Source organism: Neolamprologus brichardi, chromosome 20, assembly GCF_056152115.1.
Source record: "Neolamprologus brichardi isolate AB-2024 chromosome 20, ASM5615211v1, whole genome shotgun sequence".
NCBI classification, from domain to species: domain Eukaryota; kingdom Metazoa; phylum Chordata; class Actinopteri; order Cichliformes; family Cichlidae; genus Neolamprologus; species Neolamprologus brichardi.
Window position 1 is genome coordinate 11,167,754 of NC_142123.1, and position 17,285 is coordinate 11,185,038.

The window sequence follows — 17,285 nt, forward strand, 5'->3', positions numbered from 1 at the left end:
AGTCTCACTCTTAGCCTAATCCATTCAAGGCCCCTGAGAAAAATCCAATCCTCAAAGTCACTCTTTTTGACTTCCCATGACTCCCTGAAGACAAAAGGCTGCTTGTGTAGACATGGACTGGGTAAAGACCCCGGTGCTTTAGTTCAGTCATCTGGGTGCGGCTGTGTAGTGTTCTCACACACTTTACAACGAAATAAATTCCATCTCCCCCTTTGGAATTACCCATAAGCCATATGTTTTTCTACCTGGGAAACTGGTAGGTTGTCATGTTTCACTGTGCAACTGTGATGTTTTAATCTACCCGTACAGTTCCTTGCACAGGAACAGGTGGAAACGGAGCCTAATATTTTAATTATAAGGCAGCAAACTTGGTGCAAGTTTTCCCAGAGTGTTTAATAGCAGAGACTGGCCTTTTTACCAGAACTAAAGACAGACTCCACTAAGCTTAGAGGCGATTATTACACCTGAAGTGAAATGAACCTTCAGGGAAAACACACAGAAGTCATTTAATGCAAGAGCATCCTGTGTACACAACATGTAGTGTCAAAATTTAACATAATTAGGACTTGAACCTCACATAAAATGCCCTAACATTCCTGAAAACCTGAGCTGCTGAAGCACGAGTATTTTCCACGGCCTTTAGTAACTGATTAACTGATTGAGCAAAATAACTGGTCCTTTTTTGGAAAGTCTTTAACTCTTCTGGGGATCCATATGATTGGCATGTGCGTTATGAAGAGCTGCAGGTAAAAACTGAAATGTTCACTCCTCCCCATTTCATCATTATCTCCTCACATATCAATAAAGAAGGAGGAGGGAGAGGGCAGCCAGGTTAGGAATTCCAGTCCATTCCAAGCCTCCTCCTTGCACAAACAGTGGAGGGAAAAAAAGCTTTCCACAAGACCCAGCTTCATTCACTCCAAGCAGCCCCTTGAGGAGAAGGGGGGGGGGGCTTAAACAGTCATCCCACATCCCACCCACCCCGCAAGACTGTCTGCTCGGCCATCATTAAGCAAGACCACCTGCTGGCACACCAGAACCCCCATCATGTTCTCAACAAACCCGGCTAACCTGCAAGCCTTTGGATTGCTGTACACACAGATCATAAAGCATCAGTAGGAAGTCGAGTGGTAAAATGCTGCTCATTATCACCCCAGAAGGACAGCATGCACACTAGCTGCAGTCAGCATTATGGATTGAAATAGATGCAACACAAAGGGGCAAAGAAATGATCTTTGATGCAGCTGTTGCATGACTATGCGCTGAGTTCTGACTGGCTCGTTCCCCCTCCCCTAAAAAGAGAGAAACAAAATAAAGAAGACGGGAGGGGGGAGGAGAGAGAGGAAAAGATCAAGACAGAAGGAAGAAACAGCTCTTTGTCTTTGTCAGGGCCTTAAGGGAAAGACTTTGGCATCAAGTCATCAAGAGCTGAAACAAAAGCAGCTGATAAACAGAGCAAGACAGATACAATCTTCCTGCATACTCAACACTTCTCCATCAAGCAGCTTCCTCTCTTCCAACATCCCCCCCCCCCCCCCCCCCCGCCAAACACTTTTGTCTTCAGTTTGCCTTCTGTTTTTGTTACGTCATTACGTGTGTGTGTGGGGGGGGGGGGGGGGGGGGGGGGGGGAACAGATACAGCACAGGCATTTATTTATTTTTATCTTCTAAACTCTTCACAATATCTGGAGAAAGAGTTCAGTTCAGCCCTAAAATTGCCTTCTTTATCCACTCTTGCAATCCACAACTCAATTTGTTTCCAAAGACACAGCAAATGACTGCTGGATCCTGCTTGACACATTATCTGTCAACTCTCTGCACAGCACAAATGACAGGGCTAACATTTAACTGGTAGCTAGAGAGTTGAACAGAGGAAGACATCCTGCGTGTCCTCAGGGCCTTCTGCTTATCTGCCCTGACAGGGTGCAAATTCAACTATGTGGGAGAGGAGCTGCATTTGTATTAAAGAGCTGGATTTTCAGTTTCTTCCTTTAAGTAACAGAAATGCCTGTAAGGGCTTCGGTAGGTGGCAATAAGACCTCAACATACAAAAGCGGGGCACAAAAGAACACCGAGAAGGCCTTGCTTATTCATCTTAAATGTGGCGGACAGCGTTTTAAGACATAACTGACATTGCAAATGTTTGCTAAATCTTGTATTAGAGCCTGCAGCCAAGTGAGCGCACGCATGGACTAAGCGGCACTAAAGTGGCACCACCCAGTGCGAAGAAAAACGGTGAAACATAACGCCTGAGGGTATCTATCTTCTCGTGGGGCCCCGATCCAACGAATAAGCCACGGCAAACAAAACATCCCTCACAAACCACGTCCTCACATGCGCAACAACAACAAGGAAGAAAAATAATAATCCTCTGCTTTGCCTTCATTCTACATCACTCATCCTATTTCTTTTATGACTGTGTCCAAAAAGAAAAAAGAAAAAAAAAACTCTGGTGGCAAGGAGCACACACAAAGCCTTTTTTCTTCCGCCTCAGACAATGCACCTCCCCACCCAGCACTCTGCCAGGCATTCCTGAGTCTATCCTAGCTATCGAAAATGTCAAGAATGAGGAGAGAGCAGAGGAGGGTACAATGAGTTGCTGCGGCAGGTACAGTCTTGTCCCGCTGTGCTAACATCCCACAGTCTCCGGGGGTACTGGCTGCATAAGAATGGATGGGATCTGACTTGACTCTCTTAATTAAAACCCTTCACTGGAACAAGCCTCACAGCTCATTCTCTTCTGGATGAAGGCATTCAAGCTAATTATCAGGGCCCGAAAACAAAATAAAGATTTCACGGCGGGGCTGCACCTGACAGTTGTCCTGCAGGCTGTTACTTACAGGATGATCATTGCATAAGAAGCTCCACAAGCTTCGCAGCAAAGTGCTAAATAAACCGACTTTTTCATAATGACTAGTATTTCCTTACTGCTATTCCTTCAGCTGTAAATCGATATGAGAAAACCAGGTAATGCGACGTAAACCCTCTTCAAACACAAAGCCCCGTAACAAAAAGGGCACATTCTAGACAGTTTGTCAGAGCCAAGAAACTCCCCTTTCCACAACAGGAGTCCGAAGAGAAGAAAAGGGGGCTGAATAAAAAAGGTTAGCAGTGCAGTGTTTCGTGCCTAGACAGACAAACAGAAGAAGTTTTATGTGAGTGCCAAATGCAACTTAACACTGCAAACAAGCTCCATCCACTGGAACATCCTGCCACCCAGAACTGCTTAGAGGAAAGTACCCAGAATATAGACCCCCGCAACTCGGAACCAGTGATTGCCCCAGAATGCCTTCAGCAAGGTGATTCGCGCTCTGATTCATTTCCTCGCTCTTTTGCTCCTGGCTTGTGTAAGTGTTACAGTCAAACTTTGAACCGCTGCCAGCATTGTCAAGCACCAGTAAAAGTTAAACAGCAGCAAGCTCACAGCTCACTGGCATGACTGGGGGGGGGAGGGCACAGGGTGCTGCAGTCTTACAGTCATGGTAGATGCTGAGATTTATTAGTCATGGCTGCACAGTTTATCTCCTAAGAGCATGACAAATTACTTCTCGGACGAAGAGGAATGTTTTTTAATCGGCTTGTTGTGGGCTGAAGCAAATCAGTTGAATAAACAACAATATTTAAAACACGTCACCTATTTCGACTTTTTTGAGAACGCGTGTGAGCTGAGAGTCATTTTCCCTTTCTCCCGCCATTAAGCGGTGGGAATGTGCATTGCTCCGGAATGCTCCCACGTCATGCATTATGTGTATGTAAGAGTTCAAGAGTTTCACCTCAGACTTAATAAAACTGCCCAGCTTCAAGGTGCAAAGGTCGGGGATCATCCCTCAACTTCTGTCCTTAAGGTGTTTATCAGACACACCCACCTCAAGGCTTTGCTGGGAAAGACCGGAGCCTCACCATAGCAACACAGCTCCTACAATGACTCAGGTGTCCTTGTTTCATGGAGTTCAGGGAAACTTCGACACTCTGAGCCTGGGGCTGTAGAATTTCAGAAGCCACAGGAGTATGAAATCCTGCCTGCTTTAAGTGATTTACAACTGCTGTGAGCCCTCAAACCACAGCATAGATCCTGCACTAAATTCCTTATATGTCACACACTTTATGGAAACACCGTCACAGCAAATTGACTTACAAAACAGCAAGGATACGTACTGATAAACTTATCAGGAGCTCCTGTGTGTTTATCATTATAAGAATTACTACATAAGGTAGAGTCCAGATCTTATTCCCTTCAAACTGGCTGCTTACCTTCCACACAGTGCTCCACAGCCTCCAGGTTACGCAGGGTAATCCTCATCAGACTTGAGTTGAGCATAAGTTCGTTCCTGTGTTCCGGCCTCATGTAGTCAGGGGCAGGGTTGAGGAAGAATATGCGAGTGTCGCCCACGGACACCTGATTGTCACAGATCCCGGGGTTGCCGAAGCCGCCGATCATCACCTTGTTGCCGCCATCCAGGAGAATTTCACGGTTCACGCTGGACTTCCCTTTCAAGTAACGCCAAACTCTGACCTTTACAGAACGACAAAAGAGAGATTTGCATTTATGCATACGCACAGGGGTGCATGTGGGAAATTTTGAACTCAAACATAATCAAGGTTTCCCTGAAACACCCAAGGGCCCCGATGCTTCTGTAACCCCAATTTTCAAATCCTAAACAGATTCTTGCAACTTACATAAAACCCAGCCAACTCTTCCAGATGCAGAATTTGCCCAGCCGCTGGAAAAGTTGCCCACGATACTGCACGCACCAGTGCGCACTGTGCCCATCAAGTGCAGCAAACGCTGCTTCATACGTCATGGGAAAGCTCACTCCTTTCTTACGTGTGTGCTCTCTTGTCTCATTTCAGAATTTGGTGGTGGTTTCTGCTTCAAGAAGGAGAGCTGTGCGCCTCTAATCTACTTCATTCATTCACGGGGAAACGGGAAGCAAGTGGGCGCAGGAAAAGCGCAGCGGGAAAGCTGACCAAATAAAACTTGTTTAGTTTTCACAGATTATAGAGTGGTCTACCACAAGTCGGAGATGGAGGAAGGGTGACTGAAATTTTTCCTTTTAGCGCTTTAGGGTATAATTTAAATTAAATAAATCATTAAATAAAGGCAATTAATTGTAGATCATATGTCTATGTTGCTGAAAATATTACAGCTCCAGGTTGCTCATTAATGAATGGTGACAATGTACTGAATAACTATACATAGCAGTGACTTAAAGTTGTTTGTTTGTGTGTGTGTGTGTGTGTGATCTTTGTATATGACCTGTTATCCACAAGTCACAAAGCCCTAGTTTAGGCCAATGCCAATTGTCAGAGAAACTATAAAATACAAGATTCACGATGTTATCCTTGCATCCACTGGAAATGGGGCATGTTGCATGTTTTCAGCATTTATGAGGGGACATCAAGTACACGCTACCTGTCAGGTTTCCTGCTACAACATGTTTGGGATGATTACATGGTCGGTTAGGCCTGCTTTATGGCTATGTAATTGGCAAGAGGGGAGAGAGAGAAAAAAACACCATCCATCTATTTCTGAAAGCAATGTGGATTCACTCGCACTGTCCATGTAAATGTGCTGCCAAATGCTTCTGAATGAATGAGTTTGTAAAATGTTTTTCAGGCAAGCTGATGATGCCTTTTAGAGAGTTGGAACTGGAAGGTAATGGCTTCCATCATCTACACAAGGGTAAAGATAGCCTATTAGATATTATTAAAGCCCATCAGCAGGTGTACATGCGCTCGGGCGCAGTCGTTTCGGAAAGCACATGAAAAGTCCTACCTTGCAGGAATAGTTGTTATGCACCGGGTCCTTGTTAATTATCTCGTCCACGGTACCGGTCAGAACTATGTTGGCTTCCTCTTCTCTGTCCTCCAACTCTTTCTCCGGGCAATTTGCGGCGCAAAGCTGCCACACAGCCACGAGCAGCCCCGCCAGGAGCAGCCCCGTCCGGCCGGCCCTGAGTGTCCGCTGGGAGCCCATGACCACGGATGTAACCCGAAAAGTAAACTTTTCTCTGATTGGATTTGACCGCACGGTGCGTCCAAATGCAAACTCCAAACTCTCTCGAGTGCGCTAAAGGTTGCTCCAGCCGCCTTTGCCACAACTTCTCTACGCTTTAACCATGCAGCCCTGCTCTTCGCATCTGCAGCCCGGGTTCAAAATCCCTCTCTGCCGCCGCCGGCTGGGAGACCAGGAGGGAAGAGAGGAACTAGGAGGAAGAAGGAGGAAGGGGCAGGGATCTCTCTCCAGGAATGCAACCACACTTCTCTCCTCTCCCCCTCTCTTTTCCTCTCTCTCTCTCTCGCTCACTCACTCTCTCACACACACACAGACACACACACACACGTCCACAGTGACGCTCCCGGATTTGCATGCAATCTGAATTGCTGATCCCACAAGTGAGGATGGAGTAGGTGGTGAAGGGTGGCAGGAGGGTTGCACGCTGGGACGCATGTAGAAAGTGATTGTCCAACGCCGCCCCCAGTCGGACAGACAGTGTCTCTACCGCTGGTGCCCCCCAGCAGCCCCGGAAACCCTGCATTGCAAAGCAGGAGCAACCAGGGATGACACGCTGAATCCCCACCAGCAAAATGGGAAACTTCTAGGCTACAGTTTTGCAGATTTTCATAACTAACCATAAATAAGTCAAATTTATATAACATAGGTAATTAACTATGAGTAGTAACTTCTCTTGTTCTATAACTGATAACATGACCCTGTTTATTGTCATCGTATGTAACGATATAGTGTTCCACGCAGAGGGGCTTGGTTTGTTCAAAGTGATTATCCGGGTGACTGGTTTTGATGGCGCACAGACGTGTAAGGAAACTAAAGGAGATTTTCGTTTATCTCAAAGGTTCTAGGAGCCTTTTTTTTTTTTTTACCAGTGAAATAAGTTAAATTTGACTTTTACAGCACACTAAAAGTGACTTCTAAGTTATCTGGTTCAACTCAGACTGCATTTAAAACTAGACAAACTAGACATCACCCATTGCTTTGCGGCAGTCGTCATCTTGTGACTACATATAAGCCTACCATCATAACTGTGTGTATTTGTGTTTATGTTAACTTATATTGAACTTGGTTTGTTTTTGTTTTGTTTTGTTTTGTTTGTTTGTTTGTTTGTTTGTTTTTTTTTGGGGGGGGGGTTGCGTCATGGCAGGCCTACATAGTTTCTTATATTTATATGGCACAAATGTGTCGTATAGGTGAAACTGACACAACAGTTATGAATGACATTAAATGTAAATGGCCAGGCCATTTACATTTAAGCAAATTACTATTTTTTAGACAAAGTTATTATTACTACTAATAATAATAATAATATAGCACATTAGCTAACACTAGCCTGAGCACAGACGCTTGCTAATTTCTGCTAAGTAACTTACATACTGTAGCAAAGACTTCATTTATAGTAGCTACACAAAATTATTAATCAGATATTTTCAGAATTATATTTTAAAAAAGCGTCAACACCGAACAAATTGACAAGAGGTCCGGTTCACTGACCTGAATTCGCTGACATGGAGCTTCCAGATAGCTCTACTGTGGTACGTCTGCTGCATTCACTCAGTCACAGCAGCTGTCCTTACCACAACTTTAAATCTCCATTGAATTTAAATGGTGAGTTAAAAAATTGAACCAATCCCAGTTTTCAGGACACGCATTTTGGTCAAATTTTTAAGCCTTAACTCCCACTCGGGTTTAAACTTAAGGTTTTAAACTTTCAGTGATTCAGTGATTATATAAAATAATTGTAGAATTAATACTTGTTTTTTTTTATAATACAATCACTGGCCACTTTTAGGCAAACCTTCGACCTCCTTTTGCCTTCAGAACTGCCTTAATTATAGTTGGTATAAATTCAACAAGGTGCTGGAAACATTGCTAAGAAATTTTGGTTCATGGTTCATTTTTGGTAAATGGAGACTTGATGAGGCCAGTTTGAGATGTTGGATGAAGCCATCAGAAGATAAATACATTGTGGTTATAAATGGATGGACTCTGTGGAAAACAGAACTCAGGTAGGCTGTGGCTGTTGAATGATGATCATTTGGTACTTAGGGACCATAAAGTGTGCCACATCCCCCACACTCCTCAACACTAGCCTGGACCCTTGTTTACGCCAAGTTCGTCTAAAAGTCACAGCATAAATCAAGACTCATCAGACGAGGCAAGGTAACCTTCTACTGACCAATTTTGATGAGCCCGTGTGAATTATAGTCTCAATTTGCTGTTACTAGTTGACAGGATTGGCACACAGTGTGGTCTACTGCTGCTGTGCATTAAGAGATGCTCTTCTGCAAACCTTGATTGTACTTTGTTGAACTCCTTTTGCCTTCATATCATCTCAAAGCAGTCTGCCCAGTCTCTCTGATTGCTGACTTCAAAAAGGCTTTTTCACCCACAGAGGTGATGGAGATTTTTTTCTTTTTCAATCCATTTGCCATAATCCCACAGTACATCAGTAATTTTTTTAAAACACTCAAGCACCACAAACAACTTCAGAGTCACTTAAATCACCTTTCTTCACCATTTAGCAGGACATCTTTACCATGTTTATGTGCTTAAATGAAATGAGCTTATCAGATATCTCTATTTACCTAACAACATAGCAGGTAAGTGTGTTGTTATATATATTCTTACATATATTCAGTTTTGTTTTAATTCAAGTCAAACTCTTAGTTCACGTTGTAGCAACTAATTCACTTATTCAGTTTGACAGACCATAACTTTACTGTTCACTTGTTTCCCATGTCTAACAGGTAGCCTTTGTCAGACGTCTGAGTGGCCAGCAGACAATGTTAGCAGCCAGCTGACAGTCGCAATAGAGCAGCTATCAGCTAGAGAGGCATTTATTTTCTAAAAAGAGGTGGATGCCAACAAAGAGATAGAAGCTATATAGAGAACAGAAATGGTACAGAATGACTGGACATACCCTGGCCCACAGCCTTAAAGCTGTAATCGTGTTTCGTTTAGGCGTTAACTCTTAGGAAGATATGGAAATGATAGACTGTAGAACCATAAATATTATGAACTCCCGCTGAAAAGCTACCTCAGTGACTGAACATCCACGTGAAGTTGGACCCTACCACAAAATAGGCGGATCACTCCGTGTCATGTATCATTAAAGATTCCCCTTATATCTTAAAACTTCCCATGATTAAATCTGTAAATGCAACCATATGGCTATTTTGTTAGAGGTCCTTTTTCAGAACAGACAGTGCGTAAATTTCCACTCCTCAGAAGCTGTAATTTTAACTACCCTTCTATTCCTGGGAAAATGACAGGCTTGGTTATGCACAGTTGCTTGAGAGGATATTTGCAGAAATTTGTTCAAGCAGGTCTCAAATGTGACAGTTAGATGAAGGAAACACATCTGTCTGTTGAATGACGAATGTAAACCAAATAAAAATAAAGAAAATCAAAAATAAGAACCAGAAATGAAACAAAACACTGTTATCACATTATCTACCAAGTTGAATTTGATTCAGCAATTTTAAAATGCAAATAATCTTCCAAAATCCACAAATCACATAATGCATAATTTCATCTGAACAGAAATCGCAGGGCCGCTCCACTTACTCCAGAGTAAATGGCAGACTGACTTTGTGGTCTTAAAGAACATTTTCATTGGCTTCCACATGGAAATGAGTTTCATTTTATAGCACTAATGACCGGTTTTAACCAGAAAGCCTATGCAAATACAAAAACATCTCCTCTGCAGGTTATTATGCATTATAAATTATTCCTAATGTAGCTTTATCTTAGTGTCAGACAGCAATCATCGCTATAATTTGGAGACAAAAATATTCTCTCTTTGTTTTCTGGTTTTAGTAAACAGTAATAAGTGTAAATTAAAAGTGCTGTGCAGTGGTATTTCCTGCTCAAGATTACAGGATGCTACACAAAGAGAAATGTGTCTCCAACTGTAAAAACTCTCTGTCAGAATTTTGTTTACAGTTTGGCCTCTTGCGTCGCAGAGGCAATGGACAAAATATTCACTTGCCAGCCACTTCATTAGGTACACCTTGCTAGTACTAGACTGGACTCCCTTCTGCCTTTAAAACTGCCTTGTTCCTTCTAGCACAGATTTAACAAGGTGCTGGAAACATTCCTCTGAGATTTTGGCCCACGTCACACAGTTGCTGCAGATTTCTCACTTAAACATTCAAGATGTGAATCTGCAGTTTGACCACATCTCAAAGGTGCTCTGTTGGAATGAGATCTGGAGACTGTGGAGGCCATTTGAGTGTAGTGAAGGGAAGTCATTGTCAGGTTCAAGAAACCTGCTTGAGATTCAGATTGAGTTTTGTGTTATGGAGCGTTATCCTGTAAAGGATGGGTACAACATGGTCATCAAGGGACACGGACAGCAACAATACTCAGATAGGCTGTGGCATTTAAATAATGCTCATTTGGTGCTAAGAGGCCCAAATTGTGCTGTCTTCTGTGTACCTTGGTTGTAACACACACCTATTTGAGTCTCTGTAGCCTTCCTATCATCTCGAAGAAAGCGATAGGAAGGCAAAATAATACATTTTGTCTCTCATTGGACATTTGGATATCATTGTGAACCCCAGAAATTGTATTTTAGGGAAAATGCATGTAGATCAAGAGTTTCTGGAATACTCAGACCAGCCCATCTGGCACCAACAACCTTGCCACATTCAAAGTCACTTAAATGACCTTTCTTCTTCATCCTGATGCTCAGTTTAAACTTCAGTGTGTATTTTGTGAAAACTTTAAAAGTTTAAGCATTTAATAAATTTCTGTATCTGGAAAAAAACAATCAGAGCTGCTGTTGATTATTAATCCTTTGTTTGTGGACACAGAACACAACATCCCTCATGGTGAAACTTAACAGAGCATCCCCCACCTCATCCCTCCTCTCCACTTACATCCTGACAGCCTTCATCCTCCCACAAATATTTCAACACAAAAGCCCTGGAAAGTAAACAAGCTTTAACAAGCATCTTACTGAAGGAAGACTTTTAATAGGATCTTTTGTGAATAAAATTGTAGGCAGATGCAGTTGCAGCAGATAAATGTGAGCTCTATGCAGTTGCAGCAGATAAATGTGAGCTCTATGCAGTTGCAGCAGATAAATGTGAGCTCTATTCCCTCAGAGTGGCACTACCAGCCGGCGTGAGGAGACTGTATAGGAAAAAACTGGTGTGTTATTTTGCTTGAACATTTTCCCGTAGCCACATATGTCAGTTTTATACAGATGCAGAAAACAGTATTTATAGCACAAAGCCACTTACTTTGCAGTCTGGCACAGTAAGTGGCACCTTTTTTGCTGTACTTTTTTACAGTTTTTCAAAACTAGCAGGTCCGGTTAGAATGACTTTAGCGTGAATGATGCATGCCTGGCCTTAAACCTTTTTATAAAAACACATTGCCGTCAATATGTATTTTTTCACAGTTGTGACGAGTATAGACACAGATGAAGGCTTTTATTACAGTCTATTTTGATAAGTTGTACTTATGTTGATGGCTTACACAGAAGAACCGCCGCTGCTGGAAAGAGTTGACCGTGTCAGGCGTGTGTCACTGGAAAGAAAGAAGTGTAACCCGAGAAGCAACATTAGCAGCCAAATTATATGCGAAGCCCGGGGACTGAAATTTGCTGAGGAGCTGCTGTATCACTGCATCACGGTCAGTCGGACAATCACAGTGCAGTGCAGCGCTGAAAACCAATCCAACCTTCGGGCTTGTGTTCTAGTCGTGTAAGCGATATCTTATATTGTGTGTCACATAAATAATGCAGCACCCCTGCTGAAGTTATTCTCTATGTCTCGGCATTCGCATTGTGCTCAGTTTCACCATCCTTTATACTGATTGTGCACTTGTTACCTCTGCTGACTGTGTCATGTTGTATGTTGCTTTTATAGATAATGTGTGGGTGCAGTCCCACTTAGCATTCACCAGTATGCATCACACATATAATCTCACACACTCACACATTCCAGTGTTATCAAATGAGGCTACTGTAGCTCTTTTGTTTTTCTAGAGGACAGGCCCACTCGCCATTATCAGGTATGTGCATGACAACAGAGGAGCGAGGCTCAGCTTCCTGGCATCTATCTGACTCAGACTACAGATAAGGTGTTCAGTTTCCTACAGTGCAGCCTGCCCTCTTTCTGCTGTCTAATGGTGCAACAGTCAAAAGCAGAGAAATGCTCTAATGATGTGTTTACCATTCATGTCTTATGGATGGACTTGTCATTTTGTAAGGATGCAAAAATATAGTATTTTAATTTTTGGTGTCAGTAAAACAACAATTTGGTCTGAGTATTTCAGAAACTGCTGAGATAGTGGGATTTTCCAATGCAATCATCGCTAGTGTTGACCGAGAATGGTCTGATAAGAGAAAATATTCAGCTAGCAGCAGTTCTCTGGGTTAAAGTGCTTAGCTGATGCCAGAGGTCAGAAGAGACTAGCCAGACTGCTTCGAGCTGATATAAAAACAATGGTAATTCAAACAACCATCCGATGTACAACACACTGGATCTTCTAGCAGATTGCATACAGCATCAGAAGGCGATTAAAAAGCTAAAATAATGAAATTGGGGATACAATTCATTCAAATTAGACAGAAGAAGGAAAAGATTCCGTTTTTTTACACTTTGGTCCTCTTAGTACCAACTGAGAATTGTTTAAACATCACAGCCAACCTGAGTATTGTTGCTGTCCCTGTCCATCCCTTTATATACCCATCCTTTATTGGCTACTTCCAGTAGGATAACTCACCATGTCACAAAAGCTACCCGAGTTATCACATTCACAAAATTCTGAGAAAACTTGACCTCTGACCTTTAGGTCAAGGTCACCGGGAGTCAAACTCCCGGTGACCTTAGCGTGTCTTTAGCGTGTCTGCTAAAAAATTTTTAGCAGACACGCATATGGTATCAGTTTCAAACTCCTATGTTTACTCATTCTCAAGTTATCACATTCACAAACTTATGTGTTCCAAGCTGCCTCACTGCCCAGCAGGGTGACAACAATACCCCATCAACCCTGTGTGGATTAGGGGTAAAAACCAATTTTCTCACAGTGTGCCCATAAGGAGGCCAGGTTGACCTCGACAAAGGGCTGGTTGACTGGTGAAGAGGCGAAGCTACAACAGGTAATGTAAATAAAACTAAGGCTCATGAACACTGAATCCCACTGAAATAACTAAATGATTAGAACTGAGAGGCGGAGTCTCAGTGTGGTGATGATAATTGTCATGCTGATAAAAAAAAAAAGCATAACTATTGAATTGTCTATCATGTTGAATGTAAAACAACATGATTGACAGACCTACAGGAGATAATCCTTTATGGTGGCTTACAAGGACTGTGTGTGGAACTACACTCTGGCATTTCCATTGTTATTCATTATGCACAGAGTTTGTATGAGAGAAGTTCTATAAAAAGAAGAGCAAGAACAAAAAATATGAATATGCAAAATGTGCCTGAAGCCCTGCTCAGTTTTTCTGAAATGGAGCAATAAGGGTTCTATTTGAATAGCGTGCATGCACAGAGGCTACAAAGTCTGTACAGGTTGATTTCCATACCAATTATTTTGCAGCAAGAGACAATTGTTAGTTTTTACATCTGTTTTTTTAAATATAATTTTTGCCATTAGGGTAGACATTTAGATTTAGTAAGGTGACCTCAAAACCGAGGCAGTTTCATCGAGTACTTGTTGAACCATCATATATGAAATGCCTATAGTGGCTGATTGCATTTCCATAAGAAAATTGCTTTTTCAATTTTGCATTTCTGCACAGTTTAAATCTATTTGAGTCATTACACCATCCGGTACAAGGTTCATTCACAGATAATTGGTTTCCCAAAAATGTGTAGCATGTCGCCGACAGCATTAAATTGCTTTGTTTTCTGCAATGCAAATTGTTTATTACACCTCTTCACTGCAGACCCGTTTATGGTGTAAATTAGGTATTGTTGCAGTTAGACTTGTTGATGTCTGCATCATTCGAAAGGACTGAAATTACTAAACTTTTAATCTCTGAATGATATTTCTTTCACCCTATCAGCTTGCAAACAATGCAAGCCTTACATCCATTCCAAAGCATTTCCAGTTTTCCAAGAGCTGTAGCAAAAAACATTTTGTTTATCTGTCTGACAGTTTGCCAGATGGCCCTCTGCTTTGCAGCTTCAAGTCAAAACAGGAATGGTGGTCTCACACCTGGTTTCATCCCTGGGTATGTAGCTGGAATGCCAGAGAGTTCATTGACCCGTGAAGCCTGTTCTAGCTCTTTCGGTTTTACTTGGTCAAAAATGACGTGTTTTTTGTTGGTGTCTACAAATTAGTCACACAGAAATGTCAACTATAATCTGGGTACATTATTGTGGACCTATGCACACCCAAACAAGCAAGCATCTTCTAATTCTAATTCTAATTTTATTTTTTTTATTTTTTTATTTTTTCCTTGCCGCCTGTTCCGTTTGGTTCTTTTGCCATCAGAATTATTGTCTGAAGGCCAAGAAAGATGCCCAACGGATTTACTATACCAAGTGGACCATCTCGGCCTAGCCGTATTGGTCCATTTGATTGACCTTTGTTTTTATTATTTATTTATTTTTATTTTATTTTCAGTTGTTACATACAGGCGAGACATGACTGGGGGAAAGGGATGGGAGAAAGAAAGAAAGGGAGGGAAAGAAAAACAGCGGGGAAGAGGAACGGTGATAAAGAGCACAAAAAAAAAGGTGGGGCGTCAAAAAATACATATGTATATCTATCTATCTATCTATCTATCTATCTATCTATCTATCTATCTATCTATCTATCTATCTATCTATCTATCTATCTATCTATCTATCTATCTATCTATCTATCTGTGCTCGAATTAATGCACGACGGGACCACAGATCCATGTTTTGAGCCATCTTTATTTAACATTTGCATCACACCACCACAACCCCACACCAACCCCTGAGTCCCCGTGTTTTAACACGGCGGGCGTGATTGACCACACCCGCCCACCACACTATAGATATACATACATACACACATATATATACATACATATAGATATCAATATCACCTGGATCACCTGTTGAGAAAAAAGAGAAAACAAGCAGAAAAAAAGAGCAATATAATAAACAACATCATCGCGATAATCTATGTGTATATAACAGTAAATACTAAATATTGAATATTATTGTGCAGCACGTAAGATCGACAGCGCACAGTGTGCTTTGAGGTAGCAGCTGAGAAAGGTGTAGTTTGTGTCTGTGAGCACCCGTGTGTACACCTGTCAGCATGAGCGCGCTTGTATTCAAAAGGTTCCTTCGTGTAATGATCTGCTAGAGGGTGTGGGGAGCAATAGCCCCGTCCCCCATGGCATGAAGCAGGTATGGAGGAGATCCAGGCTCCAGACATCCAGAGACCCCAAGAGCACAAGAGTCCAAAGAAGACCAACGGAGGGGCAACCGTGCAACCCTCCTGGAAAGAGCTGAGGAGAGCCCCAGACGAGGGGTCACTCAGCAGCCGTGGAGCAGAAGCCAGAGGGGGTTGCAGTGACGTACCCGTGAGCTAATTCTAATTCTAATTTTAAATATAAATGATAACCTTGTGCTCCTTGAGGTTTTCCACCACCATTATCATCTGTCTTATCTGAGATAAGGCTAAGTGGGGACAAGAGAAAAGAGTGTCAGTGAGGAACACCATGTAGACTGTCTATCCACCTCATAGATAGCCAGCCAGATAAAATCCCCCTACTAAGTCATGTCACACATACCTACTGTATTGACTACTTAGGGGGGATTTTATCTGTGACTTCTCCACACAAACTTGATAGACATTAGTACCAAGGTGATATGGACCTTAGTTGACAAATTCTCTCAAAGTAGGGTCAGTAAACGCCAACTTGAAAAAGCGACATGCAAGGCAGTCTAAGTTTCTGCAAGTCATTATGTTTAAAACCAGCTGTAAACTGTTCACTGACCGTGCTGACAGCAGGGCAGCAGTGAATGATCGCAGGTCTGCTTCCATTAGTTTGTTGCGGGACCTCTCCATCCATCTGCTCCTGCTCCCGCCCAGCTCCTGCTCATTTATGCAGAGTGGCCACAATTTACAGAAGGCCATTTTGTCTAATGGATACCATTCATTCATTCCCAGTGTGCTCTTTGGCAGGCGCTCACCAGAGTCCATTAGGAAATTAGTCCACTGCGTACGCGGACGCCATTGGAGATGAACGGCAAGATCAAAACCTGTCTGACTCCCGGTGATTGAGTCACTGCCATAGAGCTGATTTTGTATTCGGTGTCTGTCGGCTATACTTCAGTTGCTCGATCGGTAATGACACCATTTTGATGTGAAATTGGCTACTCGGATTCACTATTAGAGAACCATGCCATCTTCCCTCTGTTTGACATATTGAATCCCACCATAATAAAATGATTACCAAAGAACAAGACACAGGCCTGTAGTGGATATTATGAGTAATGCCTTTATGTAAACACTAATACTATTTTCAGCCAACGGCACCAGCAAACACTGTTGTACCTCCTGATTAAGGACTTTTTGATGTACAGGAACTCATTGTCAAAGAGGATCCTCATTTCCATAAGCTGGTCTTAGGTTTCCCCTGCAATGTGATTCATGGATTAGCAATAGTGTTTGATCTATATGACTTGCCAGGGGAAGGAAACTTGATCAATAGACTGACTCTGTGGGTGTATGTGTAGCTGCCCTTCAGGGAGCTGAGCAGTGTGCCAGAAGACAAACTAAGCACTGTGACAAGAAAGTGCAGCATCATCATGGGTTCCTCCTCTGCAGACTCTATTTGATCTAAAATGCCTGTCAGGTTTCATTAGGTAATTGCCCTCTACATTGTCTCTGAGCTACTTTGCACTTTTTTTCCACATCTAATCAGCTTTGCTGATTCACTTCAGAATCATTTAAATCTCCTGCAGTGACTAAATTTAGACTTACCTGTATTCATCAAAAGGACATGAAAGATACTGATCTAAAGATTTAGAGATCTCTAATTCTTTGCTTTCCTAGTAAGAAGTTAAGTCTATCAGCACAGAGTGCTGTTTGTATTGTTTTTGCTTGACTGCCATATTACTCCATCATAGCTTTGCTGGGATTTACAGTGCTTTTACACACAATGGGAAGAGCTAAACCCCTATCCCTATGTTGGAAATAATGCTTTGTGGTTACCCAGGTGTCTCCCTCTAACACAGGCATAGTAGGTAGTGAAGGTATCAAAAGATGTGTTGCCCAGGCAGGTGGGTAAGACACAACATATTCAGACCAGGATACA

At 42.3% G+C, this 17,285-nt stretch overlaps 1 protein-coding gene across 3 annotated transcripts in view; it reads right to left on the minus strand.

Annotated features, from left to right (window-relative positions):
- agrn (agrin) overlaps nucleotides 1-6,362 on the minus strand; it is a 259,074-nt gene extending 252,712 nt beyond the window's left edge. The window contains exons 1-2 of one of the 3 annotated variants that reach the window (XM_087834376.1): nucleotides 5,777-6,362; nucleotides 4,252-4,513 (exon numbers count right to left, since the gene is read on the minus strand). In XM_087834376.1, coding sequence (XP_087690502.1) covers nucleotides 4,252-4,513; nucleotides 5,777-5,977 — 463 coding nt within the window. In that variant the 5' untranslated portion in view covers nucleotides 5,978-6,362. The remainder of the gene's footprint in view (nucleotides 1-4,251; nucleotides 4,514-5,776) is intronic. The other 2 variants (XM_006785304.3, XM_087834375.1) reach the window with 2 other exon arrangements.
- Nucleotides 6,363-17,285: the final 10,923 nt, after the last annotated feature.